The following is a 17,348-nucleotide window of genomic DNA, read 5'->3' on the forward strand; positions in this document are numbered from 1 at the left end:
CAAAAATCATCCTTCTTCTCCTGGACACAGGATGATACTACCATGAACAAGAGAGCCTGGCTTGAAATTAGCTTTTATTTATAGATTTGCCACTTGAATTGCGTAAGCATCTTAAGCCAAACAAGGACATCCTCTTCACCTACCCAGGGAACTTGGCTGAACCTGGCTGGGCCACGAGGTACCGCCGTCAGCTACGTGCTCTGTCTCAGAGCTACCAGTGTGTCATTGCTACGGCAGGCGAGCCAAGCTTGGCACAAGCAGGGACAGGTAGAGGTGGCCTGGAGCTGCCAGGTCTGGGGGATGTAGAGCTCACGCAGAGCTTCTGCTGCCAGGGCTTTTGGGGAGCTGGTCCCAGTACTGAAGTGTCTTCAGCACTGTAGCACGCTGAAGTCATCTTCCCTGGTGGGACTGTGGGAGGACACGTCCACCTTATTAGGCACTTGGTGATGTTAGGGTACTGATGGGTTTCTTGTCTGACAAAGACATGTAACTGGCTGGGTTTAGCACACCACAGAATTTGGGCATTAAATTACAGCTCCAGGTATGAGCTTGAACCAACCTTGCAGTGACAACACCTCCACAGTCACAATTACATGGGAAGCCTGAGAGTGGTGTTGCTTAAATCACCAAGAACAACATGCAATGACTTCTAGCGATAGCAGAATTGGGGCTTGGGCTTCAGTGTTTCTTGCTTGATACCTCTTCCCCAAACACTGACAGTTGTTGAACTAAAGCTATGCAATATAAACAGGTTGTGCCAAGGGCGGTGCCTCAGCCACCTCTCCTGGGTCCACACTTACTCATTTCTAAAAGTATCGTTATCAGAGTTGCTTGTGATGGGATAAAGAACCAACATGCAGGCCCTTGAGGAGCAGGGCCAGCTCTGGAGGTTGTGATGTCCACAGATGGAAACAAGTGTGTTGTGACAACAGCTTCTAGATCAGCTCTGCTCCTCTGAGGCTGCAGCATTAGAAACAGAGGAGTCTTCAGTTCAGCTCGCCACCTAAGAGTAGAGCCATGGGAAAGGAAAAACAGATGAATGCACAGGAACAGAAGGCACAGGAGCTTGTAGCACTTGCTCCTCAGTGTGCTAAGTGCAGTCAGTCACAACCCTAGCCCATGTGGTCCTCCTGGCAGTTGAGGCTTCAAATACTGTTGCTTGTTTTTTGAGGGGTTGGGAAAGAGTTCATGAGGCTTGACTCGTCCTCCTACCACGGGGGAAATACTGTACAGCATGGGCAGTGTCACCTTTGAAAATAAAGCTCAAGAAACCAGCAAGAAGTGGAAGAACAGGGCAGCATCTGTAAGAACAGTGCTGGAAATGCATCTTGCTGAACACGCTGAGGTGAGGGACACCAGTACATCCTTCACAGGCAGGAGTATAATAAACAATCCTGGCAAGTCCTTGCCCAGATGCATCCATCCACTTGCCATCAATCCTGCTATTTAAATAAATAAATAAATGTATGCCAAACAAAAACCTGCTAATGAACTATTGTTATATCCTCTCCTTATTTTCTTGGTCAGTGCTATTGGGCACAGCAGTAGAGCTCAGCTCTAGAAGAAATGCTCAGCTAGAGAATGCCCCAGCAGAATCTGGGCAGAAGGAGCAAAAGTTCTTTTACCTTCAGCTGGGGAAACCACCCAACAAGGGCTTTGAAACACTCTGCTGCTCTGCCTTTGCTTAGACTGAACCTGTACTGTTCCCTTCTTCCCAAAACTGTTCATGTTTCTGTTGAAAATACTTGTATTCTACCAATTCCAGGGTTAGATCAGAACTAAGCAGGGAAAATAAGCTCAGAAGCAGCATGGACTAAGCTGACAAATCTCTAAATTAACCTGCTCCAAGCAGAGAACCATAAAAACAGCAGCTCCACCCCTGGGCTGATGCCCCCTTCACAGCTCTCCAGCACTGAGCAGGGTCACTGAACTCAATGGGGCAGTTGAAAGACACAAGCATTTCAGAACCACAGTTGATCAATCCCTCCTTAAATCAGGTCAAATCAGCAGATTTTAATTTGGGGGTCTGTCAGCTTTGAGAATATCTTAATTGGAATTTCTGGGAAATAAACATTAAGGTCCAAACAGTGATGTTATGTGAGAATTTAGGAGGCAGGTGTGTAATCCACCTTCCCCTCGCTGGGAAGAGCGACCTGTTGTACTTGAACTCTGCCTTTGAGCTCCGTCCTGCTGCTCAGCGCAACACCAGAGCATCTCACTGGAAAACCAGCCCCGCGCTCCCTGCGACTGGTGCAGCAGCTCAGGAGAGACAGCCCAGCCACAGCCCAGGTGACAGACACCAACATCAAGGCACAGAGGCCAAGTGACTTCACTCACATCTGGAATTAATTATCCTGAAAAACACACCACCTGGAGCATCTCAAGCCTTCTGCAAAATGGAATTCATACGTAAAAAAAAAAGATAAGTTTGTGTGGTTCCTGCCTGCAAAATGGAATTCATACGCAAAAAAAAAAAAAGATAAGTTTGTGTGGTTCCTGAGCTTGGCCACAGTGTACTGACAGCACTAATCATGGCCAGAGCTCACCTCTTCTTTCATGAAATTCCCAAGCTGCAGGGGAGAGATGACCGTTTCAAAAGAACTGAAGTAGAAGGCAACTGCACTAAAAGCCATTCACACCTGCATTTGAGACACAGCAGAACTTCAGCTAAATAAGAGATCTGTAGAGAGATGTAAAGACGAAGCAACACCCTAAGGACTTCACCCAAAAATGGCCTGACATGCAAAGGTCCCAGCGCATCTCATCGCAGTTTACCAACCCTAAGGCATCAGCGAACGCTATTCTGGAAGCGGCCCTTGAACCCCGAAGATGCACAAGCCTGACCCGAGCAGCTGCTTGTAACCACCCACCCGAGACCAAACAACAGCCATAAACAGGCGTGACATCATTGTGGAGAGTGACATTTTATGGACCGTGTTGTCTACTCACATCCCACCACGGTGTACAGCATATCATGCTTATTATATTAAAACTGAGGTGAGGAGTAATGAAAAACAAGTGATTAAAGAAAAAAGAAAAGAGGGGAGAACCCAGGAATTTCTCCCTTTCAACTAAAAACGCACACCCATTTACATTGTTTTGTAAATGAATTTATCTTTAGAAGAACAATAAAAATACTTAAGATATTTCTCTTCAGGACAACCATTGCATATTTGGTTTTACTTTGGAGGGGAGATATAAACACACACAGAACAGGGATAGTTTCTAATTGAAAACATACAAAATGTAAGTTCAGCACCTAGAGAGAATATTTATTTCCCTTGTGTCCTTGATAAACATTGTCTCAGTTCTCCAGAAGCATCCACCTCACTCCTCAAACCCCAGAAAGTCTGGTATGCAGGAAGAATACCTCCCAAAAACTCTTGAAAGAAAAAAAAGCCTATGAAGTAGCAGCATTGTTTTGTCCTATTTTCTGTATCTCTCCCATCTGTAAGCCATTTGTATCAAGAAAATCTTTGTTTCCAAAGCTCGACTTACTAAAGCTCATTTGTTCCAAAACACAACAGCGCCTTGATACTGTTGATACCAGGGACAGCCAAGGGCTGTGACAAACGAGCTGGGCTGGGTTTAGAGCCCCAGCACGATGCTCCTGGCTGTCCCATCCCTCTGCCAGCAGCCACTGTCCCCCCAGGGAGGGCAACACCAGTCACCCTCCACTCCCCGGTGGACCTCGGGGTAAAAACACAGGGTTTGTCAACACAGACCAAGCCCTCAGCTGTGGGACGGACCCTCCTGCAAAGGGGCAGGACAGACCACTGAGAATTTTACCCTCTCGACATGCCCATCCATCAGTGTTCTTTTGTAAATACTAAATCCAGATTGGAACTCCTTTTGCAATCCTCTTAGTCCTTGCTAAAAAAATAAATTTGATAAAATATCTGTATCCTCCATCAGGAGAGGACTAGCAACAGAGCCAGAGCATTTTCTTTTAATTCTTCAATCTTACTGAGACCTCAGAATGAAGCAGGGGCATTAAAACTCCCCCAGTTCAATCAACTCTTTCAAGCATAGGAAAAGAGAGGCAGCTGCTGTTAAAAGGACAAAACTTAACTCCCTTTAACTTCAAATAAGCATCTCTAAAACAGGCTTTTGAAATAGTTCATATTCAGTTGGCTTAGTTTTCTTCCTTGCAAGGTGGGTGCTAAAATATCAGCATCTCACAGGAGATAAATGGGAAACTATTCACAGGGTAAGAATTAATCACTGGAGTCAAGGTAAGAAGGAAGAGCAAAGTGCTCTCTGAGAACCTCTACTGGTTCATTAACAACACACAAGCCTGAAAGAAAATAATGGGGAAAAAGCAATGCTCATTCATTTTTATGCTACCCTCCCCTCAGGAACAGAGGACGGACTAGAGAAATACAGAATATAAAGTGTGGTACCCATACTTAGAACAAACTTCAAGAACAAACTAGCTTAATCATAAAGTGCTTAGATGTCTTCTCCCCACCCACCTTAAAAAGGGACCTCCTTGTATTTTCTATATGAATTTATAATATATACATATATATAAATATATACATACACAAAATTGGTATGGCCTTACACTCCATTTAAGGCTATTTTGCTACATTGGTCAGAGCGCAAAGCAACTGCTTCCTTAAAAGCAGCATTTTTACATCATGATGAAATAAACCTTTAACTTCAACAATTTGCATGACCACACAGGAAACAGTGGCAGATTATTTTTCTGGCTCGTAAAAAAAATTTTAAACACAGAAGTTCTATTTCAGCAGTTTGAAGACGGAATGTAAAGTTTCTGCTGTTATATGTATATAAAATATATTTATTGAATCATACATTCATGCTGATTCCAATTAAAAAAAAAATAAAGATTTTTTTTTCTGAAATTCTCTCCATCGATTTTTAGCACCAGAGGTTTCCCCGCTGCAGCCAAGGTAACATTTCATGAAAGCAAAGCAAGTTTCACTGTTAATCCTTTTACTCTGAAGGATAATCTCTCCCATCTGTGACCTCCTGAGCTCCACCCCACAGAGGAATTCCTACCAGAGCAGCAGCACGGAGAGAGCAGCAGGGTTCAGACTCCTCAACTGCTCCCTGTCCCAGCCTCCTGCCAGGCAGACCCAGCCAGCCTGCCCTGCCCGGGGCTCCAGATCAAGTCCAGGCAGCAGAGGGAAGTTCTCCACTAGTGAGCTCAGAGGGATGTATCTCACCTCTAGTCTGTGTAAAACATGTGAGTCACTCTGGTCTTTCACAGAGTAATGACAGGTGCCCAAAGAGAAAGTTCCCTTTGTGTGGGGGCTTTACAATAACCTGGGATTTTAAAAACCAGACACAAACTGAACACTCTCCAGAGCCAAACTGTATCTTTAAATTCTCATGCAAGCTGGAAAAGGTCCTGGTAAGGAGCTTTGTTGTTTGGGCCTATAATCCATTATAAAAAAAAGTATTTATGTTCCATTTTGCTAGCTAGGACATGACATTATTTATACACCGCCTTAAAATTCTTTGGTACATTAACTGACCTTGGTAGAGACAACCAAAACGACATTTCAGAATGCTAAAGGACTACCACTCACACTGAATCTCAAAGATGGACACGATAAAGTATTTTTCCTTCCGCAGTCAGGTGCTTTGTCAAGTTTGAAATATCATCGGTGGAACAGCAGATCCCCCTTGGCTTGCCAAGTGGCATTTTGTGACAGAAAATAGAAGGACAACATCCTGCCCTCCCAATCTATTCTGAGAACACACCATTACTCTAAGATCTGCTGTCTTTAAGGAACAGTGGAGTTTGAAAGCATTTCACTCAATTGTTTCATGTCTCATAACTAGATAAGCTATTAGCAAACCCCTTTGCCCCATCTTCCACACAGAACACAAACAAGATTATCAAGACCTTTGGAGAGCAGTTTTTCAGGTTACCAGCCAGGGTAAGAACAGTACTGCTGGGAAATGAAATAATCACTAAGATAATTACTTCCTGCTAAAGCATGCACAAGTTAGGAAAACTGCTGGTGTGCCATGTACTCTTAGCCCCAGGCAGTAGCATGTAAAGAATTAGAAATGATCAAAAACCACCATTTTGTTCAAAAAGATGACATCCCTCCAAGAGATGCAGAATCAGCAGCTGCAGAGATCAACCCCAAATCTTCATCCTTCCTCCCCAAAGCCACCCTTTTCGCCAAGGAAAGGGGACTCCCAGGTCTGAAGGACAATGCTCCCATGTGACACTGCTGAGGAATGTTTCTCATTTGGATTCAAGTCAGAGCTGGCCGTTCCCACACGGCCTGTCAGCACAGGCCTTTTCCTACCCCCCGAGTAAATCCTCTCTGCAAAGCTCTGCTTCCAACAGCACACTCACCACCGCCACACTTGCCTCTCTGCAGCTAGTACACACCCAGGACACCAGAGCTTCAGCTCTGAGCTAATTCTTTTTCAAGAAAAAAAAAAAAAAAGAAATCCAACCAAACCTATGCAGAGGGCCCTGCAGAGGCAAACGATCCCTGCCTGAATCCTCAACTGCAGAGCAAACCCCTGCAGTCCTGAGCAAACAAAACTATCATTTTAACTTCACACACCAGCCCCCCACAAGTCAGCTGGTACTTAAAAGTATTCCAGGAGTTTCTCCCTTCACAGGAAAAGGGGATAACTAAGCCCCATTAATTGTGCATTGCTTTTAACCAAAGAAAATGCAGCAAAGGCAGCATGGCTTCCAGTTCTGTTTCATACCACCTGAATCAGTCTTATTTCTACTTGTCTTACACAATATTAAGATCAGTTAGAAGACGACAGATCACACCTAGTCATACAGGAAACCCCCATGCTCTCAAAAAGGCCGAGTAAGGATTTATTAAGGTTGTTTCTGACACTGCCCACGGGGCTTGTATGGGTGCAAAAGCAGCCTGGGACAGGTCTGGCCAACTTTTCTCCATTTCCTGCTCCCTGCAGAGTACTGGGACATTAAGAGCACTTCAGTGAAACACATCACTACCTTGATTGAAGTGGAGGTGCTTACCAGGGAGACAGAGTCCTAGTCATTTGAGACTTCCCTGTAGCATCTTCTTCCCAAAATAAGAGTAATAGACTACCTTAGTTATTAAAAATTAACTTCCTTGTAGCTATTCTAGCTCACTGTGGCCAGAGACACATCAAATCCCAACTTCTTCATAGTCATCTTCACCATTAATGGAAGCAAAGCACTGAACACCTTAGACAAGAAACATGGAGGTATTAAAAGCAGTTATTGCAGAAACCAGAAGGGCTTGAGACCACTAGAAACTTCAAACAAAAAAGCCAACATGACAACATTTTATAGCAGGTCTTTCCAGTAAACTTTGTTATCAGCCAGTCACGGAACAACAAAAATGTGAATACTAACAGTCAGCTCTACATTTTGTTCAAGATGTTGTCAACGTAACTTGCTTTTGAGAAGTATTTCTTTACAAGACATTCCAAGAAATTTTTATGTAAATATTTTATTTTGCCTGCCAACTTGGACAAGAACATCACTTTCTGGTTCTTTAATTATTTAACACATTGAGAGTATGATTCATAGGAAAACAAGCATACACTTCGCCTCATTTGAAATTCTTCACTGACATTCCTCAGCTCTTTTTCAAGCCAGAACTGTCCAACTCCCACTACAGAAACGGTGTTTCAGGCTTACGGGTGCTTTTACAGATTTTGGTGAAGAGTAATAAAAGCTTCTATTAACAGCACTTTGGTAACTCTGAAGTGCAACCCGTTACTGCAGTTTTGGATTTAACGTCAAGAACAGTAGAAAACCAACAAATGAGAAGAAAAGTCACAAACAGCAAGGACAGGGTTCCATGAAAGACTTCCATTGCACACCTTCACCTCATGGTCATTCCTGATACAAAAAGGATGCAGAAAGGTTTTGGGTGTTTGGTTTTTTTTTTTTAGTTTTTAGAAAAATATACCCTACCACCACAAGAGGAAGCAGTATGTATTTGCAGTGTGCTGGTTGTGAGAGCACATACCACAGCTATTGCTGTCACACTTTGCTCTCCTCCCATTCACTAAGATATTTAAGTCTCCAGGAACAGATTATAAGCAAGTCAGTCTGAGAAACATTCATAAGGAGGGAAGAGACAAATAACGTAACAACGTGTTTGGTTTTTTTTTTTTAGTTTTTAGAAAAATACCAGTTACCCCCACAAGAGGAAGCAGTATGTATTTGCAGTGTGCTGGTTGTGAGAGCACAAACCACAGCTATTGCTGTCACACTTTGCTCTCCTCCCATACACCACGATATTTAAGTCTCCAGGAACAGATTATAAGCAAGTCAGTCTGAGAAACATTCATAAGGAGGGAAGAGACAAATAACGTAACAACTCTGAAGATGAAGCTAAAAAAATAAAACAGAAACCAAAACTCTAGTAACAGTACAACCAGGCTGAACCACTAGTTTTGGCAATTAAAAGGCAAAAATTACTGTTCTGGAAGACAGGTAATACCTACCCACCCTTTGGGCAAGAGCAGCTTTGCTCTGTTTTTAAAGCAAGAAAAGGTCAGGAGATATATATTGCATACACACAGCAATTATATTAATAAATCAAGAAAAACAAACAATGAACCCTAACACATACAAGCAAACTTACTAAGCAGCTCTTCCATATTACAGAGAGCTCTGAAGGTCTGGTGTGGACTCAAAACTGCTTTCATCCAGATGTTTACCGCCACTGTTACAGAAGTAATACTGCTTCATGCAGTACAATCTTACAAGACCTTTCATTGAATTCACCCAGTTTTGTACTTTATTTTCAGTTTCATCTTCTTTCAGAGGTAGTGGAGACCATTCAACATCTTTCTTAATACCAGGACAGACAGGCACCTTCTGTACTCCCGACAAAAATGCCACTCATCCACTTCGGGTCTGGCAGAAGCAGGGGATGATATTAATGTCTAAACTGCAAAAATATTACATACAGTAGTTTGAACGGTAAAGGATGTGACAGAAGTACTTCTGCTTCAGTTGTACTTTTGCAACATTTGTAATGGGGCCTGCCCGGCCTCAGACCAAAGCTATTAAATTCTGCATCCACAAAGTACTTGCTTTCACTTATTTAAATGCAGCCAAACTGATGAACAGAAACTTCAGCTATAATCACCTCTAACTAGTAAACTTAGTGACTGAAGGAAGAACCTCTTCCCCTTGGAAAAACTCCAACATACTCTTGACTTGATAAAGCAAATCTAGACCTTTTTTATTTTTTTTTTTAAACAATTTGCCAAGACTGGAATGAGAGATAAATAGAAGGCACAACAATTTTGCTTTTTTTTATACAAATACAAACTAAACATGAAAAAAACCTCCCTATTTCAATAAAAAATTTCACAAGTTCAGGAAAAGTGTTTTAAGAGTCAAGTTCTAGACATTTAAAACCTATCCCACAATCCAAAATTTTGAAGTGGTAAAACAGTAGTTCGAATTCCTTTCCGTGATCACGTATCAAAAGAAAAAAGGTTCTATGGATACCCATTATTCCACTTTTACAGCGCCACTAAGAGAAAGGTGAATGTCAATTTTTCAAGTGGCAATATCTCCGGACCAGAGGATGTTCATATGACCCTCAAAAGAAAACAAAAGCTTTTGTTTTTTCTGCCCTTGAAATACTCGTCAAGTACTATGTTTTCCTACAGGCTCTTGAACGCATGCACGTGAAATATTATTCCACTGACTGAAATGCACCCAAATTCAGTAGAAAAGGGGGAGAAAAAAGAAAAAGAAAAAAATAAAGAGACATTCCTTTAGGAAAGACCACTGGTACCAAAAAAATCCAGTCCGTAAGTTTGAGGTGAACAAGAAAATTCAGTTCTTTTCTTTTTAAAATTCACTTTTCCTAAAACGTTGTTCCACAAAGCTGGAATCTGGGACAAGGACTAGAAAAAATAATCACAAAACCATAACACAAACAAAAAGGGGCCAAAATAGTATCAAACGTAGCAGTCTATAACAGGCTAGGGCCACATTCCAAGATACCCAAGGCTGAAATTCACAAATCTGCAGGAAAAAGGGTTTGCGCCACCATGTCAACATCCGTGATGCATTCACTGGCGTTGCCCGATCCCCCTTCCAGCTCCAAATCCTGGCTTCTGGGACATTCCTCCACGTGGAGGCCCTCGAATCCCACCTCCCAGCCCCCCACGAGTGCCTCCAGGTCCACGTGGTCTGTTGTCTCTGCGGTCACCCTCCCTGGCAGCTCTTGTTTTCTTCTCCTCCACGTTCAGGCGCACCTCTCCCCTGAACATGATGGGCTGCAACAAAAGCAGAAAATGTACTTTCATTAATGACCCACCAGTAACTCTTCAACAACAAGCAGATTTCTGCAACCTCATCCCATATCCTCCTCTCCAAAGCACGTTAAACCATTTTATGATTGCTTTTCATGTGTCACTTTTCATATCTTTTCAGACTGGATGCATAGTTTGGTTACTAGAAAAATGGCAATAGTCAATCTCAGACTTAAGATTTTCAAGATGGAACTGAACTAGTAAGAGGAACCTATTCACATTAATGTGTGGCAATTCACAGCCTGCCATCATGCAGAGTCCCAGTTGATTTTTCTTACCACATGAAGAATATCAGATCCTCTCTGGCACCTTGCTATGCAGACCAGTGAAGTCTTTCACTTAGGTCAAGCTCAGATTATATTTTAAGAATTGCAGTGACAAGCGGTCGCTTGATTGAGGAAACCTCACTGCAGCAAAACCAGAGGAGCAGGACTAAAACAGCCCACAAACCTCATTGCAGACAAAAAGTTCAATTCTGCAAAAACCCAAGAACTACAGGAGTAACGACTTGCTTATTTCAAATTATTCCTGCAGTTGCTTAACAAATCACATTTTTCATGGTTTTGTTCATCATTGGCACAAGCACAATGCTTTCCTATCAGATAAAGAGACTACTGAACTGATATAGCAGTAAAACAGATCTAAGAATGAAGCACGTTGCCCTTCTCTAGCCATAAGATGTGCTGGACAAAGACCAAGGCATCACATTACAGTCTTGTTACCAACTCCAGTGCAAAGTCCTACATTTCACAGGAGGCAGCAGACATGTTTAGCTTCTTTGCTAACAGTCTACTAAAGCCTTTTAAACTCATTTATAACAAAGCTTATCCTGACAAAAGTCTTATGTTTGCTCCTACCATTGGGTCTATTTGCAAAACAATACCACAAACAGAATTTAGTGCTGTTCAAAGCAGGGTAGGAGGTATGTTAACTGCTTTTACAAGACTTAAGTGTATAAGAAAAAATGTTAGTGCAGAAAGCCATGCCCATCTATTATAATTTAAGCATCCAGGTGGGCTTGCATAAAAAGATACTTTGAGTGCACCAATTTTGCAAGCTTATTACACATTCAAAGTTTAACTTGAAAGCCAGCACCCACTCTCTTCTCTGGCTCCAGTTCTACTGACTGGCACAGTTGGAGAGGTAAAGAAAGGCCATAAATCCCTCAGCCATGTGTGACTTTGGCATTTCCTGGACATGAAATCTGCAACTCAGCTCTTAAGCTACCTCTCCCACTGCAAAAGAACTCCGAGGGAACATTTCAAGAACTCAAACATTCAAGTTCAAGTCACTGCTAAAGGTCTTCACATATTGCTTGCAATTAAGAACCGGCTTAAGGACCCGCTGTCACTGTATGTCACTACTACTTGTTCCCACACCAATTCCAGCCAAAGTCAAAACAGATTTACTCAGCCTACTTTTAGCACTGGTTTCAAATCACTTGTTTTACACTTTACCCAAGACCACATCAGTATTGTGGGCTGGGCAGTTCCAAGAAAGCACTTAGGGAAGCAACTCTTTATCAGTATTCAGATCTTAAATCACCAGCTCCCTGCAAGAGCTTCTAGGGCTGCTGGGCATCATATGTACTAACTCAAACACTGCCACAAATGCTGCTGGCATCCCACAGCTAAAGGTGTCCAACCACAGGAAATATCCCCCAGACCAAAAATCAAGGCTTAAGAATCTGTTCACTTTAATAACAGGAATATGCTGGCAATACTGCTGTACAAAGAAGCAAAGAAAGGATGTCCCTGTCTGGTGACAGGCTAGGTTGTAAGCAAACACAGTGCAGAGCTGTTGTGGTGCATCCAGAGTGATTGCCTACCACCACACTGTATGGTCACTGGGTGCACATTTGACATTAGCCATCACTGCTAACAAGCTGAGCCAGTACCTCCTGTCTTTGTTAGCAGAAATTCTTTTCAACCTGCACACCAGTATAGCTTCGCCCTTTAACCTCTTCTCAACCCCCTCAACAAACAAGACTCTACTTGCCCATAGGATCAGACTCTCTATCTTGCCTTCCTGGAAGTTATTTACCTGCTTCCTGAATGGAGTTCAGCAGCTTCTCATTGGTAAAAGGCTTTGTAGTGAATTAATTCATGTTCACCTAAGTTGTCAGAAGCTACTTCAATGACAAGTGACTCAGTCTGAACAAAAGCTGCACAAGTCTTGGTAACAGGAGGGAAAGATATCCCTTAAGATGCTCAAAAAAGGGCAAAACACACCAAGTAGAATCTTTTCTTGTTAGAGTAACCTGAAGAACATTGCCTGTTATTAACAGACCAAAACCCACTGACTAGAATTTTTATTTACCCTGCTGCTAAGGATCTTCTGAACTGGTTCAGGATCGTCAAACACCACAAACCCAAAATTGGGGAGCTTTCCACCACTGTTGATGCGGAGTTCAACAACATTGCCATAGCCTGCAAGAGAAAATCCAAGTTCTTGGGTCATACATTAGAATGCTCTGTTGACCACGATTATGGCAGCAACCCCCAAACCCTAGAGCGCAGCAAAGCAACTAACTTACTTTGGAAGAAGTCTTTAAGTTCAGTTTTATCAACATCGTGGGGAAGGTTCCCAACAAACAGCTGGTGACTGTCTGGGTATCTCACAATCCGTCTGGTTTCCACATCGCCTTGTTCACCCTCACGAACTTGAACAGAAAAGTAAAATGTGTTTAAGAAAAGCCAGTCTCCACAATAAACAAAGTAGTCACGGTCAAAATTAGCACTTTATAAAAGAATCAGAACTTTAGCCATTCATATATAAAAAATGTAAGCATTCTACACCAGCAAGTTTGTAACTGTTTGCTTTTTATCACCTGACTGAAGCTAAACACTTGAGTAGAAAACTAGATACTTCAAAGGAATGCTAACGAAATTCAGCTTTAACCCTTGCCAAAAATTCAGACCAAAGTCATCTAAAATAATCAAATCCACAAGAGGATAAATCATTCATTCCCTGACAAAAATTAATGAGATTTTAAAAGCTTTAATCATAATACTGCTTCCCCAAAGCCAAAAAAAATAGCAGAAAGTAACAGTTTACTCTTTATAGCTTCTCTTACTTGGCCTAGGACCCCTCTGTGGTGGGATGCTTGTTCGTTGCTCCCTCACTCGCTGATCCCTCTGAGGTCTCTGAGGTGGGGTCTGAGATTCAGGCTTTGCCTCAGGGCGGGGCTGTGTAAATTCAAAAAGGAGTTAAAAAAGAATCAGACACAACAGTAGGATTCAGCTTTTAAGAGCTGTATCAAGTCATTGATAAAATAACTTGAAAACACAGGAATAGTCATAGTTCTTTCCACCTGTGACTAAAATGTTAGCTCATGTTTGGTTATATGTTAAAAGCAAAGATGTCACTTGACTAAGTTTTTCAAAGTCATCCCATTCAAAGCTATTTACAATAAAATGTGTGCTCAAAGTGCAACAGCAATTACACAGACAGATTGTATTATAGATACTCATTCATGAGTAGGCAGTGGAAAAAAAAGAAGAGTTGCTTCTTGTTAAGAGAGTGCAATCATTTTAGATGGCAGATACATCCAGCACTCATATGAACATTCTCTGGGTTTTTTTTCCTCTATGAGGAACAATTCCTTTTCAACCCAAAAGCCAAAGAATAACATTTTCATGAATTCTATCATGAAACACTGAATTTGAAAGTCGTCTGAGAATTCAGATCATAAGCAAGTAGATTTCACTACATTTTTCCCCACCTCAGTCTAGTGTCAGCAATATAGCACTTAAACTTCTCGAGGTGCTGGATTCCTACCTGCGAGACTGGTACTTTGACAACGTGGGGTGGTATTCCCGATACTGGAACAGCTCCACTGGGAGGGAGGTTCTTACTGGTTACTGATGCCCAGGAAAACGTCTGGAAAAAAAAAGATTGTACCTCAACTCCAGATGCAAAAGAAAAAAAAGATTGTACCTCAACTCCAGATGCTTTTATCCTTTTGAAACATATTCCTGATAGCACAGCTAAAGACACAGGATAACAGTAATTAATTTAACCTGTCCTTGAAACCCTAGATCCAGCCACTAACAGTTTCTCTACAACTGCCTCCAAATAGTTTCTATTCAAAGGACTTCTGTAGTAACAAGGAGTCACACTTCCACCCTATTTCTAAATTCTATGTGAAGTTGAAATAGGACACAGCAGTGGCCTAAGACCAAGTATCACAACAAGGTTAAGTATTGGTTTTCTGAGTACCATTTGTCCACTTTTGCCTCCCCTAATATTGATGAGTGACAAAAATCCCCACACACAAATAAAGTCACATTTCACCCATTTTCCTCATCTAGCATGTTGGCTGCAGTCTGCTCAGAATCTCAGCAGCTGTTTACAAAGAATCTGAGCCTCTCACTACTGTCACAGTTCCCACACCTACCAAATATACAAAGTCCTACCTTAGATCCTGATATTTTAACCATCTATTTACTAGCTAGGATTTCAACTACCTGTTATTGTACAGGAACTAATAGGAAGAAGGCAACTGGTCATAAGAAGAGTGATTTGGGCAGAAGGGAAAAAACTACAAAGCATGTAACATTTCTAGCTCCAGATATTTTTCCTCTTGCTAGAGAGAGGATCATGCTCTGCAAAATGACATGTGTCAAACAGCGATGAAACCACCCCAGCACAGGAAAGAGCCACCCACTGTCATTACGAGGCAACTGGTCATAAGAAGTTATTTGGGCAGAAGGGAGAAAACTACAAAGCATTTAACATTTCTAACTCCAGATATTTTTCCTCTTGACAGAGAGAGGATCATGCTCTGCAAAACAACATGAGTCAAACAGCAATGAAACCACCATTAGCACAGGAAAGAGCCACCCACTGTCATTACCCTGGAGTCCTCTTGCACCGCAGGAGCTGGATCAGCAGGAGCTGGAGAAGGACTCTTTTCCACAGTCTCTTCTGGAGCCGACTCCTCTAATACCGGCTCAGATTTTTCTTCCTGAACCTCTGGTTCAGGTTCCTGTTCGGCTTCAGGTTCTGGCTCAGGCTCTGCCTCTGCAGCCGTCTCTTCCAGGTGTTCCTCAATGTCATTGCTATTAAACAGCACCACAAAAAAAAAGAAAAAGAGAGATGTGGTATTGTATCTGATTCTATTACTGGGTGACAAGAAATGTTACTTGTCCAATACAGAAGTCAGGTACATCACGTTCAAGAGGAAGAATAAGACTAATCTCTCTAAATAACACCACATTGCACAGAGGTGGAAGTTTCACCTTGTTACACTACAGAGCACCAAAAGCATTACATCTACTGAAAGTCCAGAGTCTCCATGTTCAGCCTAACAGCACTTAGTTTCAGCCACCCAATAAAAAGAAATCTTTTGACTGTCAAAGAGGAAAACCATGAGTAGCAATAAATTCACTTGACCTGTTCTACAAGCAGTCTGTATTACACGACATCTGACTTCATCTAATAAGACATTATTACCTGACAGCCTGCTCGTAATAAGCACCAGTATCATCAGGAACAGCCTCAGGTGTCTGCTGTCTTTCCTCAGGTTCCTCCCCTTCCTCCTCTGATTCTAAATTAAGTTAGAAAAGGAAAAAAACCCACACATCATTAGTACTGTTCTAACAGATATCTTCCACAATACACAGGCAAAGTCTCTGCAAAAACACACATCATTAGTACTGTTCTAACAGACATCTTCCACAATACACAGGCAAAGTCTCTGCCAAAGAGCACTATCAAGATGTGTCAGAAAACAGACATTTCCTTATACTTCTATCACTTCAGATACTCAGTTTTTACCAAGTTCAAACAACATATTCCAAATACTTCAGAGAAGCAGATTTATAGCCCAAAAATCTGACTGGAACTGCTAAAACAAGTCTTCTAGTTGTTTTAACAGAAACAGAACATGCCAGAAAAATAACAATCATCTGCCTGTCAACTTCTTGCCTGAGTACAAAGAAGCTACAGGCAAGGAATAAACCTAGAAGAACATGAAGCTTAATGCTGATCTGCCTTCTCCAGCAAGAATATTTCCTCTGGTCTGGGAATGGAGTGTTGATATAGATCCAGAAACAAATATCAGTAAAACCATACAAAAGTTCCTGCTACTTACCCTCTGGAGGCTCAGTGTCAGAGTCACCAAAAACCTCATCTTGGTAGCGGAAGATATCATTGTGCACATAAAACTTGTTTGCAACAGAACCCTAGAAGTAAATCAAAGGGAGGAACTGATTTAACTACATCAATTGCAGTGATGTAAAAATTTAAATAATGAGAAAACAAGAACAGATGAAGCAAAACATCCTTCCCACGTAAGATTAATCCGGACTTCTCTCCAACAAAGTGTGTGCTATTCAGGGGAAAAAAAAACCCCAAGATGCACCATACTAGCAAATCACATATGCATGGAACAATGGAAGATATTAATATTAGTGCTTTTAATTTCAACAGCTCACAACACTGGAAATGTAGGACTGAGAACTTTCTGGGGTCTAAAGTATCAATTCTTAGTCTTAAGTCAAACTGAAAAATAAAGCAATCTCACAATCCTCCTCTTTTCTCGACCATTTTCAATTACGTGAACTGTTTTTGTTCCAAAAAAGCTGTCTATTTAAAAAGCCACCTCAAATGTTAAGTCAGCACTTAATACAACAAGAAAGTCTGGAACCCACATCTTTAAACGACAGGAAGCATTTTCCTCTTTCTACTAGTTCTTTTCAAGTAAGAGGACCAGCTGCTAGGAGGCCAAATCAAAGACAAAATCACTTTAAAATGCTTAATATGCATTGCACACACCACCTAGCCAAAAGTTAAGATATTTACAACTGTGAAAAAAATATGCATTACACACACCTCCTAGCCAAAAGTTAAGATATTTACAACTGTAATTATGATATCCAAGATTAACCTAAAACCACACAGAAGTAGTGTAGATTCCTAAGGAATCTGGAGAACACTACTGCTGAATTTTGAGGCAAACTACCTTCCCAGTCTAACCCTTCAGATTCTAACACCAAACACTTCAAACCAGGACAGACTCGTTAATCCTGACATGGCATTAGAAG

General features: G+C 41.7%; 1 protein-coding gene across 1 annotated transcript in view; it reads right to left on the reverse strand.

Moving 5' to 3' along the window:
- Positions 1-9,187: 9,187 nt before the first annotated feature.
- Positions 9,188-17,348, reverse strand: part of G3BP1 (GTPase activating protein (SH3 domain) binding protein 1) — a 28,141-nt gene continuing 19,980 nt past the window's right edge. Inside the window, exons 5-12 of the mRNA XM_014948181.1 lie at positions 16,397-16,487; positions 15,757-15,850; positions 15,158-15,362; positions 14,080-14,181; positions 13,376-13,487; positions 12,836-12,961; positions 12,619-12,728; positions 9,188-10,263 (exon numbers count right to left, since the gene is read on the reverse strand). Coding sequence (XP_014803667.1) covers positions 10,057-10,263; positions 12,619-12,728; positions 12,836-12,961; positions 13,376-13,487; positions 14,080-14,181; positions 15,158-15,362; positions 15,757-15,850; positions 16,397-16,487 — 1,047 coding nt within the window. The 3' untranslated portion in view covers positions 9,188-10,056. The remainder of the gene's footprint in view (positions 10,264-12,618; positions 12,729-12,835; positions 12,962-13,375; positions 13,488-14,079; positions 14,182-15,157; positions 15,363-15,756; positions 15,851-16,396; positions 16,488-17,348) is intronic.

Source organism: Calidris pugnax, unplaced genomic scaffold, assembly GCF_001431845.1.
Source record: "Calidris pugnax isolate Ruff unplaced genomic scaffold, ASM143184v1 scaffold27, whole genome shotgun sequence".
In the NCBI taxonomy this organism is placed as follows: domain Eukaryota; kingdom Metazoa; phylum Chordata; class Aves; order Charadriiformes; family Scolopacidae; genus Calidris; species Calidris pugnax.